Source organism: Myiozetetes cayanensis, unplaced genomic scaffold, assembly GCF_022539395.1.
Source record: "Myiozetetes cayanensis isolate MyiCay16 unplaced genomic scaffold, myiCay2020 scf24, whole genome shotgun sequence".
NCBI lineage: Eukaryota > Metazoa > Chordata > Aves > Passeriformes > Tyrannidae > Myiozetetes > Myiozetetes cayanensis.
This window is the reverse complement of record NW_026087456.1, coordinates 10,377,080-10,393,906: the sequence shown is the minus strand read 5'-3', so window position 1 is coordinate 10,393,906 and position 16,827 is coordinate 10,377,080. Positions and strand designations below refer to the sequence as shown.

At 50.4% G+C, this 16,827-nt stretch overlaps 1 protein-coding gene across 2 annotated transcripts; it reads right to left on the bottom strand.

Moving 5' to 3' along the window:
• Positions 1-57: 57 nt before the first annotated feature.
• On the bottom strand, positions 58-15,970 carry SCARB2 (scavenger receptor class B member 2). Of its 2 annotated transcripts, XM_050320566.1 has the most exons (13): positions 15,776-15,970; positions 11,796-11,953; positions 8,319-8,466; positions 7,004-7,192; positions 6,227-6,318; positions 5,869-5,988; positions 5,149-5,327; positions 4,837-4,955; positions 4,137-4,210; positions 2,986-3,037; positions 2,201-2,359; positions 2,000-2,070; positions 58-958 (listed from the first exon to the last, which is right to left on the bottom strand). In XM_050320566.1, the coding sequence occupies exons 1-12, from the start codon at positions 15,890-15,892 to the stop codon at positions 2,041-2,043; spliced, it is 1,437 nt and encodes a 478-aa protein (XP_050176523.1). In that variant the 5' UTR covers positions 15,893-15,970; the 3' UTR covers positions 58-958; positions 2,000-2,040. The 2 variants fall into 2 exon arrangements, with proteins under 2 accessions (XP_050176523.1, XP_050176522.1); XM_050320565.1 differs by lacking the exon at positions 2,000-2,070 and having other exon boundaries at positions 15,776-15,969.
• Between the last annotated feature and the right edge of the window lie 857 nt (positions 15,971-16,827).

Genomic DNA, 16,827 nt, shown 5'->3' with positions numbered 1-16,827 from the left:
CCCCGAACGCCCCTGGTCAGAAGGCAACAACACCTTTTTAAAACACGTTTCACTGTCTAATGGAAACACACGAGAATAGTCTTTTAATTGGGGCAGCGGGGGGAGAAAAAAAAAAACCCAACAACACTTGTGATTTTTAAAACAAGTTTCTGCACGACAAGTAAAAAACAGTGCGAGGAGCTGCCCGTCCACGTTTAACACGGACGGGGCGCTCCCGTCCCAAACACGCCCAGTTCACCCCAAACCCCCAGGACACATCCCCGGCTCTGCGCCCCCCGCCCCAGGAACAACGCCGAGCCGTGGGTTTCTAAGCTGAAGGACAACCCCAAACCCGAGGGACAGAAGCCTGGCCAACATGCACGGTGGGGACGGCCGGGAGGTGGGTGTGGGAAAGTGTTCCCGGCCATGTGGTTCCACCTGGAGGGGCCGGCGCTGCACGAAGTCCTGGCCGGGGTTAGTGACGCACCAGTGCTGTGAAGGACATGAGGAACAAACACTCGGGACTAAGTTACAGCACAGGCACCACCGGCGGGGCTGTCCCTTGTCCCCAGGCCAGCCGGGAGCCTGCTGTGTTCCCAGAGCGCCCTTTGCAGAGGCTCCCCGTGTTGTTTCCGTAGGGAATGAGGCCGGTGTGCTGTCGCCCGCACGGTGGTTACGGCCCCCCGTGGGTACACACAGAGGGCAGGGGTGAGAAAAGCAGGGTCTGGAGCAGTTTTAAAATGGAGTTTTAAAGCAGCTGGCGAGAAAAGTCTCCTCCCTGGCTGACGGGGCTCTGTCAGCTCTCTTCCAGCTCAGTCCCACAAAAAGCCACGTGGACACAGCTGTGTCTCCGCAGGGGACACACTGGGAAGTGGTAGTCGGTGTTAGCTCAGCTCTAAGAGTTCATTCTCCAAGCTCACATGGTAAAGAAAATCTACTAAGACGTCCTGATGAGCGGGGATCTCTCCTCCTCCGTACTCTGGAAGAGAAACACCACAGCAAGTTAAATGTGGCACACGGCAGTGACTCCAGCTGGGCTGCCCCCACCCCGGGCAGGGAAGGCAAAAGCTCTTGGCTCCTACTTCTAAGTACAAGAAAAGCACCAGAGGGTGGGCGGCAGCTCGGGCAGGGACCTGCTGTAGCACCTGGGAGAGGACGGAAGGACAGAACCACCCAGGGGATCACAAGAGGAGCTACAGACTGCTGGATTACCTTTGTTTGCAGGAAAAGCAACTAAAGCAAAGCAGAAAAAACATGGAATGTAGGGGTCCCTTTGTCATTTTGATCCCCTGTGGAGCGTTCCAGCACATCCAGGAGAGCTGTGCATGTAGGGTGGGGCAGGAATGCCTGGGACAGGCCTCAGGCAATGGGACAGTCCGGTTCTCTGAGCTGCTGGTAACACAAGCAGGCTCCAAAGCTCCAAGGAAAAGGACCAGCCTCTCCTGTAAAGGCTCCAGGAGGACAGTTCCACTAGGATGTGATGGGTCCCACTGATCCAGAGGGGTGGCTGGGTGCTCCGGAGGTTGTAAGGCAGCACTCAGGGAACACCAAACACACAAGACCACACTAAGCCCAGAGCAACTACAAGGACAAAACAGCCTCCTAGAGTACCCAGGCTACTTCTCTAGCCAAAGGCTCCACAGTTTGTGTCATCTGAACCCCACTCACTTGCGTGTCAGGGTGAAACTTTGGCACCAGCTTTCACCCTGACAAGCACCTTTATGCCAGCGTGTCACCTTGTGACAGAGCTTTTCACAAATAGATTTACAAATTCTTCAGAGAAAACTCTCTACAGGCTGCTGTCTGTGAAATTCAGCTGTTCTTTGGCCATAAATTCAGAAACAATCCAGTGGCACAAAGCAGCTGCTTCTACTGAGAACACTGACAGACTGCCAACTGCATCTGCCCTCAGACACGGTGGGGCTTTTGCACCTTATCCTTCAGGGTCCTCTAGACAGGCTGATTTATTTTTCACTACTGTTGGCAGGGGAATTGGGCACAGACACACGACCTGCCTTACCAGGTTTCTTAGATTAACTCCACTCCTTTGCTTTGGCGCGTTTATTCTGACTCTATTAAAACTTCCCCTCCCTGGAAAGGCCATTTTAAACAAAAACAACATATAAAAACGTGTGCAGAGAAGACACCAAACGGGTCAAATCAACCAAAAGAAAATCAAATACAGGCAGATGGACAGCAAGGAAGTTCAAGTGCTTCTTACCTCTTCACTTATCCCCCGGGACCTGCACACCAGCACAGTAAAAACAATCCCAAAAACAATCCCTAGAGCCATGATTACGAAGGGGATTCCAGTTACAACACTGGCTTCCAGCAGCACGTGCCTGAGTTTGCTGGCAGAGGCCTCATCGATCAGAACACTCTGGAGCAGAGAGACGAAGAGGGAAAAAAAAAAAAGAAAAAGGAAGATTTATTTCTGTTCTTTATATAAGATCACTTCTGTGAAGGGCAGGGAAACAACATTCCCACAGCTCTCCGCCACTGCTTCATTGCGTCCTCACACGCTCCCCTTCCAAGAATTCTTCCGGGGGCCAGAGGGATCACCTGGTCTGTATTTCCAAGGAAAACTGGGATTTTTAACTTTTGGATTAGGAATGGACTAATACAGGCCTGGAATATTGGTGTGCAGAACTGGAGTCCTCCCTGAAGCCAATTAATCCAACCACAGCACAGGAATATTCACAAAAGAAGTACTCAAGAGATGTCATCTTGTGAATTCCCTCCTCCTCGCCCGAGCACCCCCCTTATCCTCATGGCCAGTTCCTTTGAAACCCAAAGGAGTGTCTGACTGAGGGTGTTTTGCAGGGCTGAACTCAACACCGCGGTCAACAAGCAGCAGGAGGGTGTTAGATAAGAAACAGCAACAGCTTCCTACCTGTCACTGTATAAAACCCCAAGGAAACCAGCATTTTCTTTTCTGGTTGGCTCACAGAAGGTGCTTCTGCAAGCACAAGCACAAGGCTGCAAGGGCAGGACAAAGCTATTTACCTCGTTTATGTACATCACGGGGAAAACCAGCGTTCGGATGTTGCCGGTTTCACTGTGTGAAAAATAAGACAACAATAAAAAATTACGCTTTGGAAACTTTTCAACTTGAGGGTTGTGAAGACAGATTATGATAGAACAGTGAATGAGGAAAGTATCCCTGAAAAAACCTCTGGCCTGCTCCTTTTAATTGTTGGCTTTCACCTCCTTACTGGGGTAGAACACCCTCAGTTTCCGAGGTGAATCACAGATTCTGGATTTGGAGCAGTGGCATTTTTGGGGATTTGGTGGAGAGAGAAAGAGAGGGATCCACATGGAGTTCATTCCTAACCGAGTGACAGACTTGTGCCAGGCAGCAGGAATGTGAAGCTAAGCTGATGTTGGAGGTTACTCCTGTTTGTAAAACACAGGAACTATTGTCCAAGCAACATGGGCACAGCAGCAAAAACCCTCAACACTTGGCACACGTGGAATCCCAGCTCAGGCAGAAGTCGCTCCTGTGGCAGCTCCTGGGCACTAGGAAACAAGGTGCTGCTGTTCTGAAGGAACATCACTGACTCTCCCAAGGGAACTGAGAAGATAAAATACTTTTTAGTTGTTACAGCCAAGCTGTGCCAGTAAACATCAGCTGAGTAGGAGGAATAGCTGCCCCACAGCACCAGTGATAAATAAATCAAAGTGTCAGGAAGACACAGGATGAAGGGGACAGTGTTTCTGCACAGCTGAGCTGCAGTCTCGCTCTGGGACACCCAGAAAACCGGCAGAGCACACTGGCTGTGAAATAAAAATGGGGATCTTTACTCCCACGTGACCTGGGATTGTACACTGTTCCCATCTGCAGGACTGTCCTGACTGCCAAAGCTGCAGCGCAAAGATTTCTCTCTCTGATACCAATGCAGTCACGGGCAAGACACTTCTCTGTACCTGATCTGCCTGCCTTTCTTGAATACTGCCTTTACTCTGCAGCTGGAACTGCAAAATCTACTGGATCTGTGGGAAGAGGGGACACTGCCTCTTGTAACTGAGATTCAGCTGGATTTCCATCTCTCACACCTGCTCTCTCCAACCAATATTCCACCTGGACACTGCAGACGAATGAATTCTGAATGCCAAATCAGCCCTGAGACATCCACCAGGCAGCAGGGAACACTTACAAAAACTCCGGTAGTTTTCTGACGTGAACGTTGATCTGCATCCGCTTGGCTGCCTGCAGGACAAGCCCTGTCAGCTGGGGAAGAACAGAGATCAGCGTCAGAAAAACAGAGTAAACACGAAAGAATAAGAACTATGAGAACACAGCAAGAACCTGGCACCAAACCAGGCACCCAGCACCATCTGCACTAGACCTCAAGAGGAGAACTGTGGAATTTCCTCCCGCTTTAGCTGCACATAACAGCTCGATGAGTCACAGCACTGCCTCTGCAAGCCAGGCAGGTCATGGCTCTGCTCTTTTCCTTGACCCACATTCGTCTGTGTGGGCGTAGAGATCACTGTCCTACTGGTTTTAGCTGGGAGAGAATTCACTTGCTCCACAGCAGATGGGTAGCAAGGCTGTGTTTTGGGATTTGTGACAGAAACAGAGTGGACAACACACGGATGTTTTAGTTATTGCTGAGCTGTTCTTGCACAGCCTCGAGGCCTTCTGTGTTTCTCACAGGCAGAGGGCGGGGTGAGAAGCTGGGAGGGGACAGGGACAGGACAGCTGACCCAAACTGCCCAGAGGGATCTCCCTTTCCATCCAGCATCATGCAAGCAGTACAGAGCCCTTGAGGTCAGTGGGACTACGTCGATACACACCATCCGAGGAGGTGCCTGCATTCATCCACAGAACCCTTGAAGAAAGGCTGCACTTACAGGGTTGATGTCCAGAAAAGTCTCATGGTATTCCTTTTTGGGATGCATGCCCTGTATGTCCTCTATAAACTTGGGATCCGCTTGGTAGAAATGTGGAGCTGACAGAAATATTGGAGCACCTGGAATGAGAAAACACAGGAAGTCACCACCTAAAGAAAAAACAGGCAGAGCAGGTTTCATGGAAGGCTTTGAGGGCCTCAGAGCTGTTGCCACTGTGCCATTTACAGCGAAGGGAAGAGCCCGCTCTGGAGCTACAAACCCAACAGTGACTCCTCGTCTCCAGGACCAGCCAAGTTTTCCCTGGGGACGCACCTTGCTTGCAGATGCTGACGTTGAGGACTCCGGTGCCGGGGCAGTTTCCCGGTGGGATGCAGAATCCGGCGTTGTCCGGGTTCACCGTGGTGTTGGCAAAGACCATGGCGGAGGGCACGAAGCGGTAGGTGGGGATGCCCGCCACGGCTCCCGAGCTGTCGTACACCAGGTACAGAGACCTGAAAGGAGGCAAAGGCAGGCCCAGCTTAGGCTAGTCCTGAATGCAGACCAACACACAGCTAATTTCGGATCGGTAGTGTTCTTCACGGACCGGGAAACAGGAAAGGGAGGAGACAAGGTGGAACATAAGGAAGGAAACACCAGGATTTTCTGTATCTTCTTGCATTTAAAACAGCATCAGGGCATGAATCTCTGAAGAGGGCAGAGTGGGTTCTCTAAAAAAAACAGGGCACAGAGGAAGATTTTTGAGGAAAGAAGGTTCACATAAGTCCTTCCATTCCCCTTGTTACTAGCCTTGCAAGGCAGTCCAGTCTGTCTTTCCACTCAGCTTCCAAATTTTCCCCTTATCTTCATTTTGAAATAGCACATGCTTAACTTGCTGCAGATTAGGAGTTTTGTTGTTGTAACTGTCTCATCCCTCACACCTCAACTGTTAAATGAAATCACGGAAGGAAAAACACCAGTCTAAACAACAAACCTCAGGAGAAACGGACATAAATGCTCTGCTTTAAAGTCTGAGCGACACTGTGTCCTCCTCACCTGCAGAAATCAGAAGAGAAGATATAAATGTTCTCATCTTTGTTAATCAGTGGGTGGAAGGATGTCCCATCTGTGCCATTGATCATGTTACATGCCTCTGTTGTCCACCAGCTCAGGGACCTGAAGAAAAGGAAGACAAGAGAGCAAGGGCTAAAAGATCTCTGTGCAGTGGACAGGCAATGCCAGCTCTTGGCAAACGAGAATCAGACCCGCACAGTGCTGATTCCTCTTGCCTCAGCTCAGCTAACAAGAAGTGGGATTAAAATGGGTTTAAATTGCATCTACAGCCTCTTTAAACTGGTGCCAGGCAAGCAAGGGGTAGATTCTGACAGAGGCCACGCCACGCCGAAAAACTTACTCTTTTCCTTTCCACTCCACAATCCTGGAGAAGTTCAGGTAGTTCGTTTCCCCACTCAGGAAAACATATTCTCCATCATCAGTTCCATTCATCTGCAAACAGAGGCAGGAGTTTTCAGTCCCTCCACTCACCCTGTGACATCTGGCTGGCAGGATTTTTGAGCTGTCAAATCCACCCCGGGAGTGATGGACCCCCACTGAGGCCTGCACAGCTCACTGAACTCCACCCTAAACACGAACGAGGTGGAAATGACTGCGCAAGGTTCTTACACCTCCCAGGGGCAGGAAATACAACACCAGATGAGCCTTTTCTCCCTTTGAAAACTGGCCCTCAAAAAACATCCCTCAGCAAGGAAAATAACCCCACAGAAAATAACCTGAGCACAGCAGACATCTCTGAGAAACGAGGAGTCCCCACAGCCCAAAATGACATGGGGACTGGACCAAAATGGCTCCAGCAAAGAAATAACACCCAATTTCAATCCATTACTAAGGAAATTAGTCAGGAAAATCTTTTAGGAGTTTGCACAACCAGCCCCACAAAGGCCATGTTATTCAGGCAATAGTGGAAAGCTTATCCATACCTGATAAAGTGTATAAACAGATAAAACACTCACAGCCAGTGCCCAGACACGGCCAAACTGACGAGGGAACATCCCACTGCCCCTGCAGCTCCAGTCCAGGCACATCCCTCCCAACTGGCTGGCGACCACAGCGACTCTGTAACAGCGACACTGCTCCCCATCTAAAGCACCATCCAGCCTGGCCATTTGGGTACCTTACTGAAGAGCCCGAAGACGGGGTCGATCTCGGGGTGCAGGATGTGGATGGTGGACAGGAGGCGGTCCTTGTAGCCCCACAGCAGCTCGTGGACGCTGTGCACGGTGAACAGCGACTCCTGGTACAGCAGCAGCAGCACCTCCGTGGCAAACTGAAGAGGGGTCGACCTGGTCCACTCCATGGCAGTCTGCCAGGGGGTTGGAATGAGGAGGGAGCCATGGTCAGCTTTACTGGGCAATAAGTCACAGCAGCTGCAGCCCAACGCAGGCACGTTTCAGCACTGCACACGTCTCAGGATACTCGCTGCTCCAAAGGCAAACCTTTATTTCCTATCCAGCTGACAACTCGTTTTACAACATGTCTTTAAAAATAGCAGTAGCAAAAGAAAGGCATTTCTGCGGGCGAACCAGCCTGTGGTTCTTCTCCTACTTACTGTGACAAGCCCATCCCAGCCAAAAATCTGAAGGAGAGATAATCCTGACCACCAGTGAGATGCCTGGGAGGAACTGAAAATACAGTGTCTGCACTGTCTCCAACTTCCAGTAAGCTGAGTCCTATCTATTACTGTATACAGGGCATTTTTGTAGTCATTCATAAAACCAGACATTTTTGGCAAAGCTGGGGAAAAAGTAGAAATGACTGTACCCTGCAACTGAAGTCAGTTAAACTGGGATGGGGAGCAAGGGCTTAGTCACACACCTGAGTATTTGAGTACAGTCTGATTTCCTCAGGAAGCAGAGAGAGCTTTAGACCTGCTTGTTCTCATGCTAATCCTGTCTGAGACCAAAATCATGGTCTGCCTCTGCTCACCAAAATGACACTTTCTTTCACCTAACACAATTTGGGGGTCCATCTTTTAACCTTCATTTTACTCTGAGAGGTCCTTTTCACCCAGCCCTGTCTGAAACTCCCCTGCTGTGGTTTTGTTTCAGTTTGAGCAGCAGACTTGGAGGCAACTTCTGCAATTTTGACAACGTAACCCCAAGCATTCCTAACTCTCCCATTCAGAAGCCAAAGATCCTCCTAAGCATTTGACACCACAAATTCCCTTACTCATGGAAAACCAGCAAGCCTGATTTCTACCAGTTCTCAGCACCAACAGTGCAGAGCTGTCAGGGGAGGGAGAACAAAATAGGAATCCCACAACAGTCCAGCCCAAATCTGAGAGCAGCACCTGCCCTGGCCATGAGCTGCCTCTCTCATTCTCCAATCCCATTTATCTACCACAAAGGTCAGAGAGAGGATGAAGCAAGGAGCTGCTCATTCTGAAGTGTGCCAGGATGATTTCCAAGCAGGAATGAAGGAGAACTCACCACTGCAGGAATATTTACTGTTCTGATCAGGTCCACTTCAGGGTCTCCGACTGACTTCTGAGGTTCAAATACGTAGGTCTTTGGGTTCAGAGCAGACACTTTGGTCCCGTTGTCCAAAAACTGAACGTGGACTCGTGGCCTGTATTCCCTGAAAAACAGAAGAGTTCTCTAATCATACCCACAGCATTAACAGCAATTCAGTTATGCCTATTCTAGTGTTTTGAGCACAGAGGGAGGGGGGATTTTCAGTGCTTTGGGAGTAGATTCCCTCACTGACACAAACTCCCCGCTGTGCCAGTGTGAGCTGAGTCAGACCTCACGGGGTGCCTCCAAAAATGCCACCCCGTGTGCTAATTCCATTTCATATTTCTGCCTCATCTTTAAAAACCTCCAAGGAAGGAAGACAATTTCAGATGGTACAGAAGAATTTGGAGGTACCATACAGGGGATTGCCCTTGAAGTACAGTTTGAAAATGAAATTTTTGCCTCTTTGCTGCAGGTATAATTCATTCCCAGGCACATGCAGGCTGCACGTAAGTCTCAGTGCCCTGACCTAAGAACCTACCAGAATCTTTCTGCAGGATTCAAAGCACTTGGCACTAGGACTTCTGGGCTGACATGTGACACGATCACAGAATAACCCTCATTTTAGTTCTTCTCCTCTAATCGTCAGGCAGGAATCCTGGACACCGTAGAAATTCGACTACATTTTTGCTGTGCACTACCCATGGCCTGGGAGGTTGCTGCTGTTCCTGTCTGAGCATTCAGACAGCAGGATAAAACTCAGGATTGCTGACAAACCAGTCCAATTGGCAAGAGACATCAACTGCTACCTGCTGGCCTGATGAGGAAGTCAGGTCTTAATTACCCCGAAACACATGTCAGAAGCATAATTCAATTTTCACCGCCATTACCATTCTACAAACAAGAAGTCTGCAGTTCTGCAGAACAGAACAGGCTGGCTCAGGCTCAGCATGAGCCACACACGTCTCCAGCAAGCCCCAAAAGGGAACTGGCAAAAGGCTGGCTGCTCGTGGCACCCACAAGAGGAGAAATGCCCTGTGTTTCCTCAGCCTGCACTCACTCAAGAGGCTGTTGACTTTCTCGCTGCTCTGCTGCCTGGGTAAACGTCAAGTCACAAGACGTGAGGGTGAATTGTTGTGCCAGCCCCTGTGCTCTGATGTTCTGCATTCAGTTCAGATCCCAGATTCCATTCTGGCTGCACCACATCCAGCGATGCAGCTTCACGACAGGCTGCATTACCCTGCTCCAGCCTTTCAAATTTAAAGCAAACTGGAGAGGCCCACAGAACTATTGCCGTTAGAAAACCAACCACTCCCCATCCTCCTTACCCAAATGGCACATCCACCCCTCTTCAGCATCCCTGCCACCCAGGGACATTTCGGTCTGGCAACACTTCCAGCCTGGTTTGGACAGCAATCTGTTTTATACCCCGGGGTTGGAACTGAGGGGATGGAAATGGACAGTCGTGAAATGTCTTCCTAAAATAGGCCAGGGGTAACCTGAGACATGTTTCCAGCTCTGGAGAGGAAAATAATACTCCCTGATGAGGGACACGAGTAGGAGGCTCTCAGATATTAAAGACAGAAAGCTGTAAATGTGTGCAAGACCAGACAGTATTCCAGTGTTCTCTGGGACTCAGCAGGCTCGGGCAGATAAGCAGCTTGCACTTTATAATTAGTTGTTTTACATGCTGCCAATTCAACTTCCAGGATTTAAAAACACTACTATATTTTTGTTACAGAATATACCCCTGCTCCAACTGCTGTGCAATGTATGCTGGTCGAAACTCTGAGCTGCAGGAAGAGACTCCATTGAGCCCTCCCACCTCCTCTCTGTCGCTCACTGGATGTTTTTCCTCTGCTTATCTGGCCCAGTTCACTTCCAGCCTTTCCCAAACACCCTGGTTTATAAAAACACGGAGCAGTGTGCTTCACGTTACGGCATTTTGGGTGTTCTGCCACATGCTCAAGCCTAAATGAATCTTCAGTGCTTTGCTACACAGGGCCTGTGAGACCGGCTGGGTATTTAATTTATTCCCTGGCCCAGCGTGCAGTGTGGCTGTAACATCCCTCCCTGCTCCCTCTGCTCCCACCCACTGCTGACAGGCTGCTGCAGCCACAGCTAGGCACGGATTAAAGGATCTGCTGCAAAAGGGCGCTCCACTTCCTAACTTTCCCTCTATCAGCCAGAGCACAGCACCAGGGAATTCTGTCCAGACATGTCAGGCTAGGCAAACAAGCCAGAAGCAACTGGAACGCGCAGCCTCCCTCCCTCCCTCCCTCCCTCCCTCCCACAAACAATCCTCACACAAACAGCTGGGGCTGTGGCGTGGGATGCAGGGAAAGGCTCTCCCGGCAAACCAAGCTTAGGCTGGGCCTTCCCTCAGGCACGGACCAACCCAGCCAGAACACCACCAGCCCCAGCCATCCCATGGAGCTCCTGCACGGATTGGGCGCAGCTTCCCAGACCGGGCTATGCGGGACAGGCGGCACAGACTCGGAGCAGAGGAAAGGGAAAACAAGCAGCTGGCAAAGGCACTGAGCACCAGCCTCTGTGTTTTCCTGCAGCTCTGTCAGCCCTGGAGCTGCCCCTATTTATCTTCCCCACACAGAGAAGGCACTGCTGACCAAGGACCAGCCTTACGCTACACACACCTAAGGAAAAACTTAGGAACTTGAAAGCTGGTGGATCTTTTCTCCCGGCTCTAATGGCTTACATAACACCAGGGATTTTGCCAAAGTACCACATGGAGTTTGCCAGGCCTAAACAGACACAGGACTGGAATGCAAAGGAGACAGGGGAAAGAATTGTTGGCAGAGGCAGAAACAAAGCTGAGGTGTGGGAGGAAAGAAACTGAAAGGCAGGAGACACTGCAGAGACCAAGGCTCTCACTTTCATTCCCCAGTATTTTTTTTTGAAATACCAACAGAGTCTAGTCATTTTGCAGCTTAGGTAAAGACAACTCTAAAACCTAAAACCTCACTACAGTGAGGATTAGCTGAGGAAGATCCCTGAAGTACCACTCCAACTGCTTTTGTGGCTGCATTTCACCAATGCGGATTATGCAACTTTGGCTGGGAACTAATTCCTGAGTGAGCAGGAATCACACTTTTTTTATGCAACACTCCTCTCCCCAGACTCTCAAACATCACCCACCTGTTTTTTCTCTCACAAGGCAGCAGGCCAGGATGCAAACAGCTGTTCCTCTGCTGAGGAACAGCAGCACACCAGCAAAACCTTGCCCAAAATCCGACAGAAGTCACTGGCTTCATCTGCGACTGGCTACAAGTGTCGGTGCTGTCTGTGACCATGCTCCCCCGGATCAACTTTCCCTCGCACGTTAACAGCTAGATTTTCTCCTAGATGGGACCCCAAGCTTTCTGGATCCCACTTTTTGGCTTCCTCACACTCCACAGCTTTCATGACTGCTTGAAAACAGTGAAAGGGTCCTACCTGTAGGTGTATGGTCCTATTTCCTCTACAAGAGGACTAGCACCTTGGAGCACCTCCAGAGGGTTTGTCACATTAAAGAAGTAGAACTGCATGTAGACAGGGGGAGGAGGGTCCTCCCAGGCTTCGAAGGTTTCTGTGCCATTCTTCAATACTGTCCCCTGGAACGAGAGAAAAGACAGATTAGCTGTTAATGCTAACGTAGATGCTGGATGACATTTGCAGGAAAGGGAGGAATTCTGTGAGATTCCGTCTCCAAAGCAATCAGACTTTGTTTTTCAGAGGAAAAGCTGCAAGTGACAGAAAATCCTTTCCTGTGTGTGTCCTACGATTCATACCTTTCCAAGGTCTTGGGATGGGGCCAAGATTCTTTGCCCTCTGCCTTTAATTACTTTCCTAGAGCAATGGCAGCACATGCATCTCCAGACCCACAGTCTATCAGTCTATTTTGTAACCAATAAAATGTGGCCCTACAAAAGGAAAGCTGTAAATCATCATTTTATAACAGGAGCACTTGAGAAATGAAATACTAATTCCCTCACCTATTAGCATACACGTTACACAGAAAGTCACAACCCCTCCTGTCATGTAGCTCCATAACAGAGGCCTCAATCTCTCATTTTATTACCATCCCATTTCAGACAAAAATCACCCCAAACATAAAGCATCACCACCACCAAAATCAAGGCCTTTCACACAGCAGTAACACTGGCACTGCTGCACTGGTCATGAAGGGCGATCTGGCTCACAGATCGAATTTCCAGGAATAAGCACAAAGAAAACTCTGTCTTTGAAAACCACATCACCTGTAGGAGGAAGAAAGGGAGGGGGGGAATGATTTGCAATTAAATGGGCCTCACCAACACTTGTTCTTTTTATTCTTCAGCGTAAACAAGACAAATATTGTAAGTGGAAGCTCAAAAGCAGGGCAGGCTGGACAGCTGCCAGCTCTTGGCCGCTGTTTATGGGGTCTTATCAGCCACAGTTGCCTCAGGACTCATTCCTGGCCTTCCCACTTAAGGAGCCGTTTTCTTTCCCTATAGACCTTTATTTTGAAGGATTAGATAAAGAGAAGACTGTTTCGAAGACAAACTTGTTGGCAGGAGCTTGGGATGGCAGGACTATTGCTGAGTAACAGCAAAAGCCAACCCAGCTGGTGGCACTTTGTGTTTGCAGACAGGTTACCCCGAAGGATTAAAAAGCATGTATTCTGTGCACATCACAAAAATTCATCTATTTTAGACCTGCTTCAGATAGACTCCCAAAAACTCTCAAATAAGGAAATAGGGTAGGCTCTTTTCTTCTGATTTTCACCAAATGTTACCAGGGATATTTGGGTCGATCAGATGATATTACAAGGACATCAGGGCTTCTCCTTCCCAGCTGGAGTCCATGCTCATTTGCAGTGTTCCAAAGCATCTTTCCTGCTGGCTGCATTTACCAGCCAGCCCTGAACTTGCAGCTCTCTCATTCACCGGTGTTTCCTTGTCTTGGCTGTTCTTCACAAACAGGAAATAAAAAGGGAGCTTTCCCACCCAAATACAACTTACAGGTAGTGATGGTGGGAAATGGTACTGAACATTCTACTAAATTCTGGGTTTTTTTCCCCTGGAACTCCAAAACATTTTAATTCTGAGATGTACTTTTATGTTTTCATCTTTGACAGAATTTAATTGCAACTTTTTAAGGTGATCAGGTAAGTGTTCAGACCAGCATATCTATACAAAATATTAGGTTATATTCATAAACTGAATATTTATTGCAACAAACACACAGGCATCTACCCAACAGAGAGCACAAGGCAACACTGCAGAGAAGGCCTTTCTCCTGGAGGCAGCTGATTTATTCTTGTTCATTATAGGTTCTTTGCCATTCTTCTCTGGAGTTTCAGGTGCTAGGCCCTGATAACAAACAGGTACTGGACACCTGATCTGGGATGGTATTTTTAATTCACAAAAAAGACAATAAAACTGCAAATAAAGCAAAGAGTAAGTTGGCAAGATTTGAACACCTTCTGGGAAAGGTGCTCCCACTGTCCTTGTCACTACACATCTGCCTGGGGATTTTAAAAGGGATGCGAAGTCTGACACAGGGTTGGATTCCCCACTCTAACCACACCCTCTCTGTAGCCAAGATCCTGCCTTTGGCTGGAAATGGTGCTGTACACAACCCCCAACTGAAAGCAGAGCCATCCTCAGTGGTCCACAGGTGCCAGGTTTGGACACACAGGGGCTCCAGCTGCTCCAAAATACAGTCCTGCACTTCAGCTGCACGAGAGTGCACAGACAGCCCTCCCCTGCCAGTCAGCTCTGCTTCAGGACGGCTGGGAAAGCCCTCAAAGGAACAGGAACTGCTTGCAAAAGCCCAGGTCTTGCCCCATTTCAAAGGCAAATTGAGATTTGACTTTTTGCACAAGGTTTTCTAAGCTACTCCTGCGGTTACACAAGAGACAGCAGCTTCCTAGACTGCACACAAACTGAGGAGAAGCTCATGTGGGATGAAGCACGTGTGGAAAGCAGCTGGCTCAGCAGAGTGACGGGGAGCACACTGCTTTGGGACTGAGCTGCGCTTCCACGGCCTGAGTGTGTGTGTGGATCCTGGAGAAGGCCGGGAGGCAGGCGGCGGGGGAGCCAGCACGCCTCATTCCCTGCGATCCAGCTGTATGCCAGGACGAGCTGGAGAGCAGCAAGCAGGAAAGGACTGAGCTCTGGAAACTTTATCCTGCATTACTGAAAGCCCTGCTGAGCGAACACCAACTTGCTCTTACATAACCCCCCATGCTGGGGAAGGAGCAGCAGCCAGGAGATAATGCCCGTAAGGAGGATCACGCCTAATTCCTGGCAGCCCTACACCAAACCACCGCTCTTACCCCGCTGCTCTTTGGATGAAGTACACCTGAAAGTAGAATTCTGGAATGCAGAGGATGGCAGACTCCTTGCCAAGGAGAGCCAAGGCCTGGGAGATAGAGCTGTGCATGCCTGTGCAGAGCTGTGCTGAAGTTTATGGGCACATCCCAAAGCGCCACGGCCCACTGAAAGCTCACTGCTGACCTAAAATGGCACTAAACCCACACTGATTTAAGACGACACAGTTTCTGTGAAAGGAAATACTCCCTGTCCACAGCCCAGAGGGAAGAACACTAGGTTGGGAGACCACAGGTGATCTGGTCACCAGTTAAGAGGACAGCACTTGTCAAATCCCTGCTTTTGTTTGCAATGCTGGTCTCTCTCAGAATAAGAGCCAAGATGATATTCCTCAGGCCAAGAACAGAAATAATTGTTTATTTACACAGGGAGTTGCTATCAGAGCTGACCCTCCTCACTGGACACTGGATAAATGCTGGGAGGCACTGTGGGAGAGGAACAAAAGCCTAGGCAGAGCAGGAACAGTGCAGGGCTCTGCATCCCCAGCAAGGCCAGCATGGGTGTCCCTGAGTGTGGAATGACAGCGTGCAATGCCTCGCTGCCATCACCCAGCCTGGGAGACACCACGTGCTTCGGCCCATGGTACCTCTGGCTGTGTTCCAGAGGCAGCTGTAAAAGGAGCAGCAGAGCAGGCTGCAAGAAGTCTATAACAGGAATGGCAAAAAGGACGGGTGCTTTGCTTTAGGTGTCCCCTGCTCCCCCCATGTGCTCCTGCTCTGGAGAGGCCTCCTCGCTACAGCTGCTGCACCACAGCCTCCAGAGGGCTCATTTTTATGCATATTCACCTCATTTTTACTCAGCCCAGGGGCCAGTGCAGCATAAACTCCATCCCGAGCCCCAGCCCAGCGGGGTGGTGCAGGGCAGGGGGGGTTCACTGCCTGGGGCGCGGGTGTCATTGGGCAAGGGGCTGTTCACTGCCCGGGGATGCTCCTGCCCAGCCAAGCACAGCTGGTGCAAGGAGGGAGCCAGCCCGCTCCCTCCCTCCTTCCCAGGGCTATTTTCAGAGGGAATAAAGCGGTAAACAAGGAGCGGGGCGGGCTCGCGGCCGTGCTCTCTCACCTGCTTCACCTGCAGATCCACCACCGTCTGGAAGACGTGCGCTACCAGCAGGGAGATGCTGGCGATGAGCAGCGTCATGGCCAGGACCCCCACGGTGACGAGGCACAGCGACTTCATGGCTGCGGCTGCTGCTGCTGCTGTCGCCGCCGAGCAGGGACAGCCCGAGCTCCGCCGGGCTCCGGCTCCGGGGGCGGGCGGACACCGGGCCCCGCCTGCCCGGGCCGGGAGGAGCCACCGCCTCCGCCCTGCGGGGCCGGGGAGGGACCGCGGCTCTCCCGGGGGATGCTGTCCCGGCTCACCGGGAGAGGCTGGATGTATCCCGAAATAACTGCAGGTTCGCTTCCTGCCCGCCGGCCCTGGCACAGTCGGAATGTTCCCGTGAGCTGGCGATGGGAGCGGCCAGTGCGCCTCGCTCCCTGCACCGTCACGGCGTTTGCTGGGAAACGAGCGGAAAAGGTCTCCAGCCAGATTATTAGGGAAAAACTTGCAGGGGACGTGAAGCTTCACGGGGATCGGATTCTGCCGCAGTACAACGCCACTACCACAGTTAAGCCATTCCTAGGACAGAAATCAAATCAATACACCCGTTTCTTTAAAACACGGTGGGAGGTATTTCCCCACCTTCCCACCCACCACTGACAGCAGGAGGCAAAGACACCTGCACCAGGGGCCAATCGCTTTCCATCGGCCGCACAAAAGGAAGGAGAACCCCTGGACACAGGGCTCCTACGCCATCACCGAGCTTCCAGCAGCATTAGCATTTCCCAAGCCCATGAGTCAGTTCCCTCTCCAAATCACGAGACTGGCAGCTTGCCAGCAGCACGCTGATCCAAATAATGCCTTCCCTAGCAGAGGGCAAGTGGCCCATCAGGTGGATTTCCTGCTAAGATGGACTGAAGCCATTTTCCTTTATAAATTTTTCTTCCTGTCATTGTGATTGCAGTACCAGTGTTATGTTAATATGTGCCCTTTTGGGTATTTTTGTTTAGAAAAGGTTCTGAGGTCACATTTCACAGTTGTTTGGAAGAAGAGAATTTTTGTGGTTCCACCCA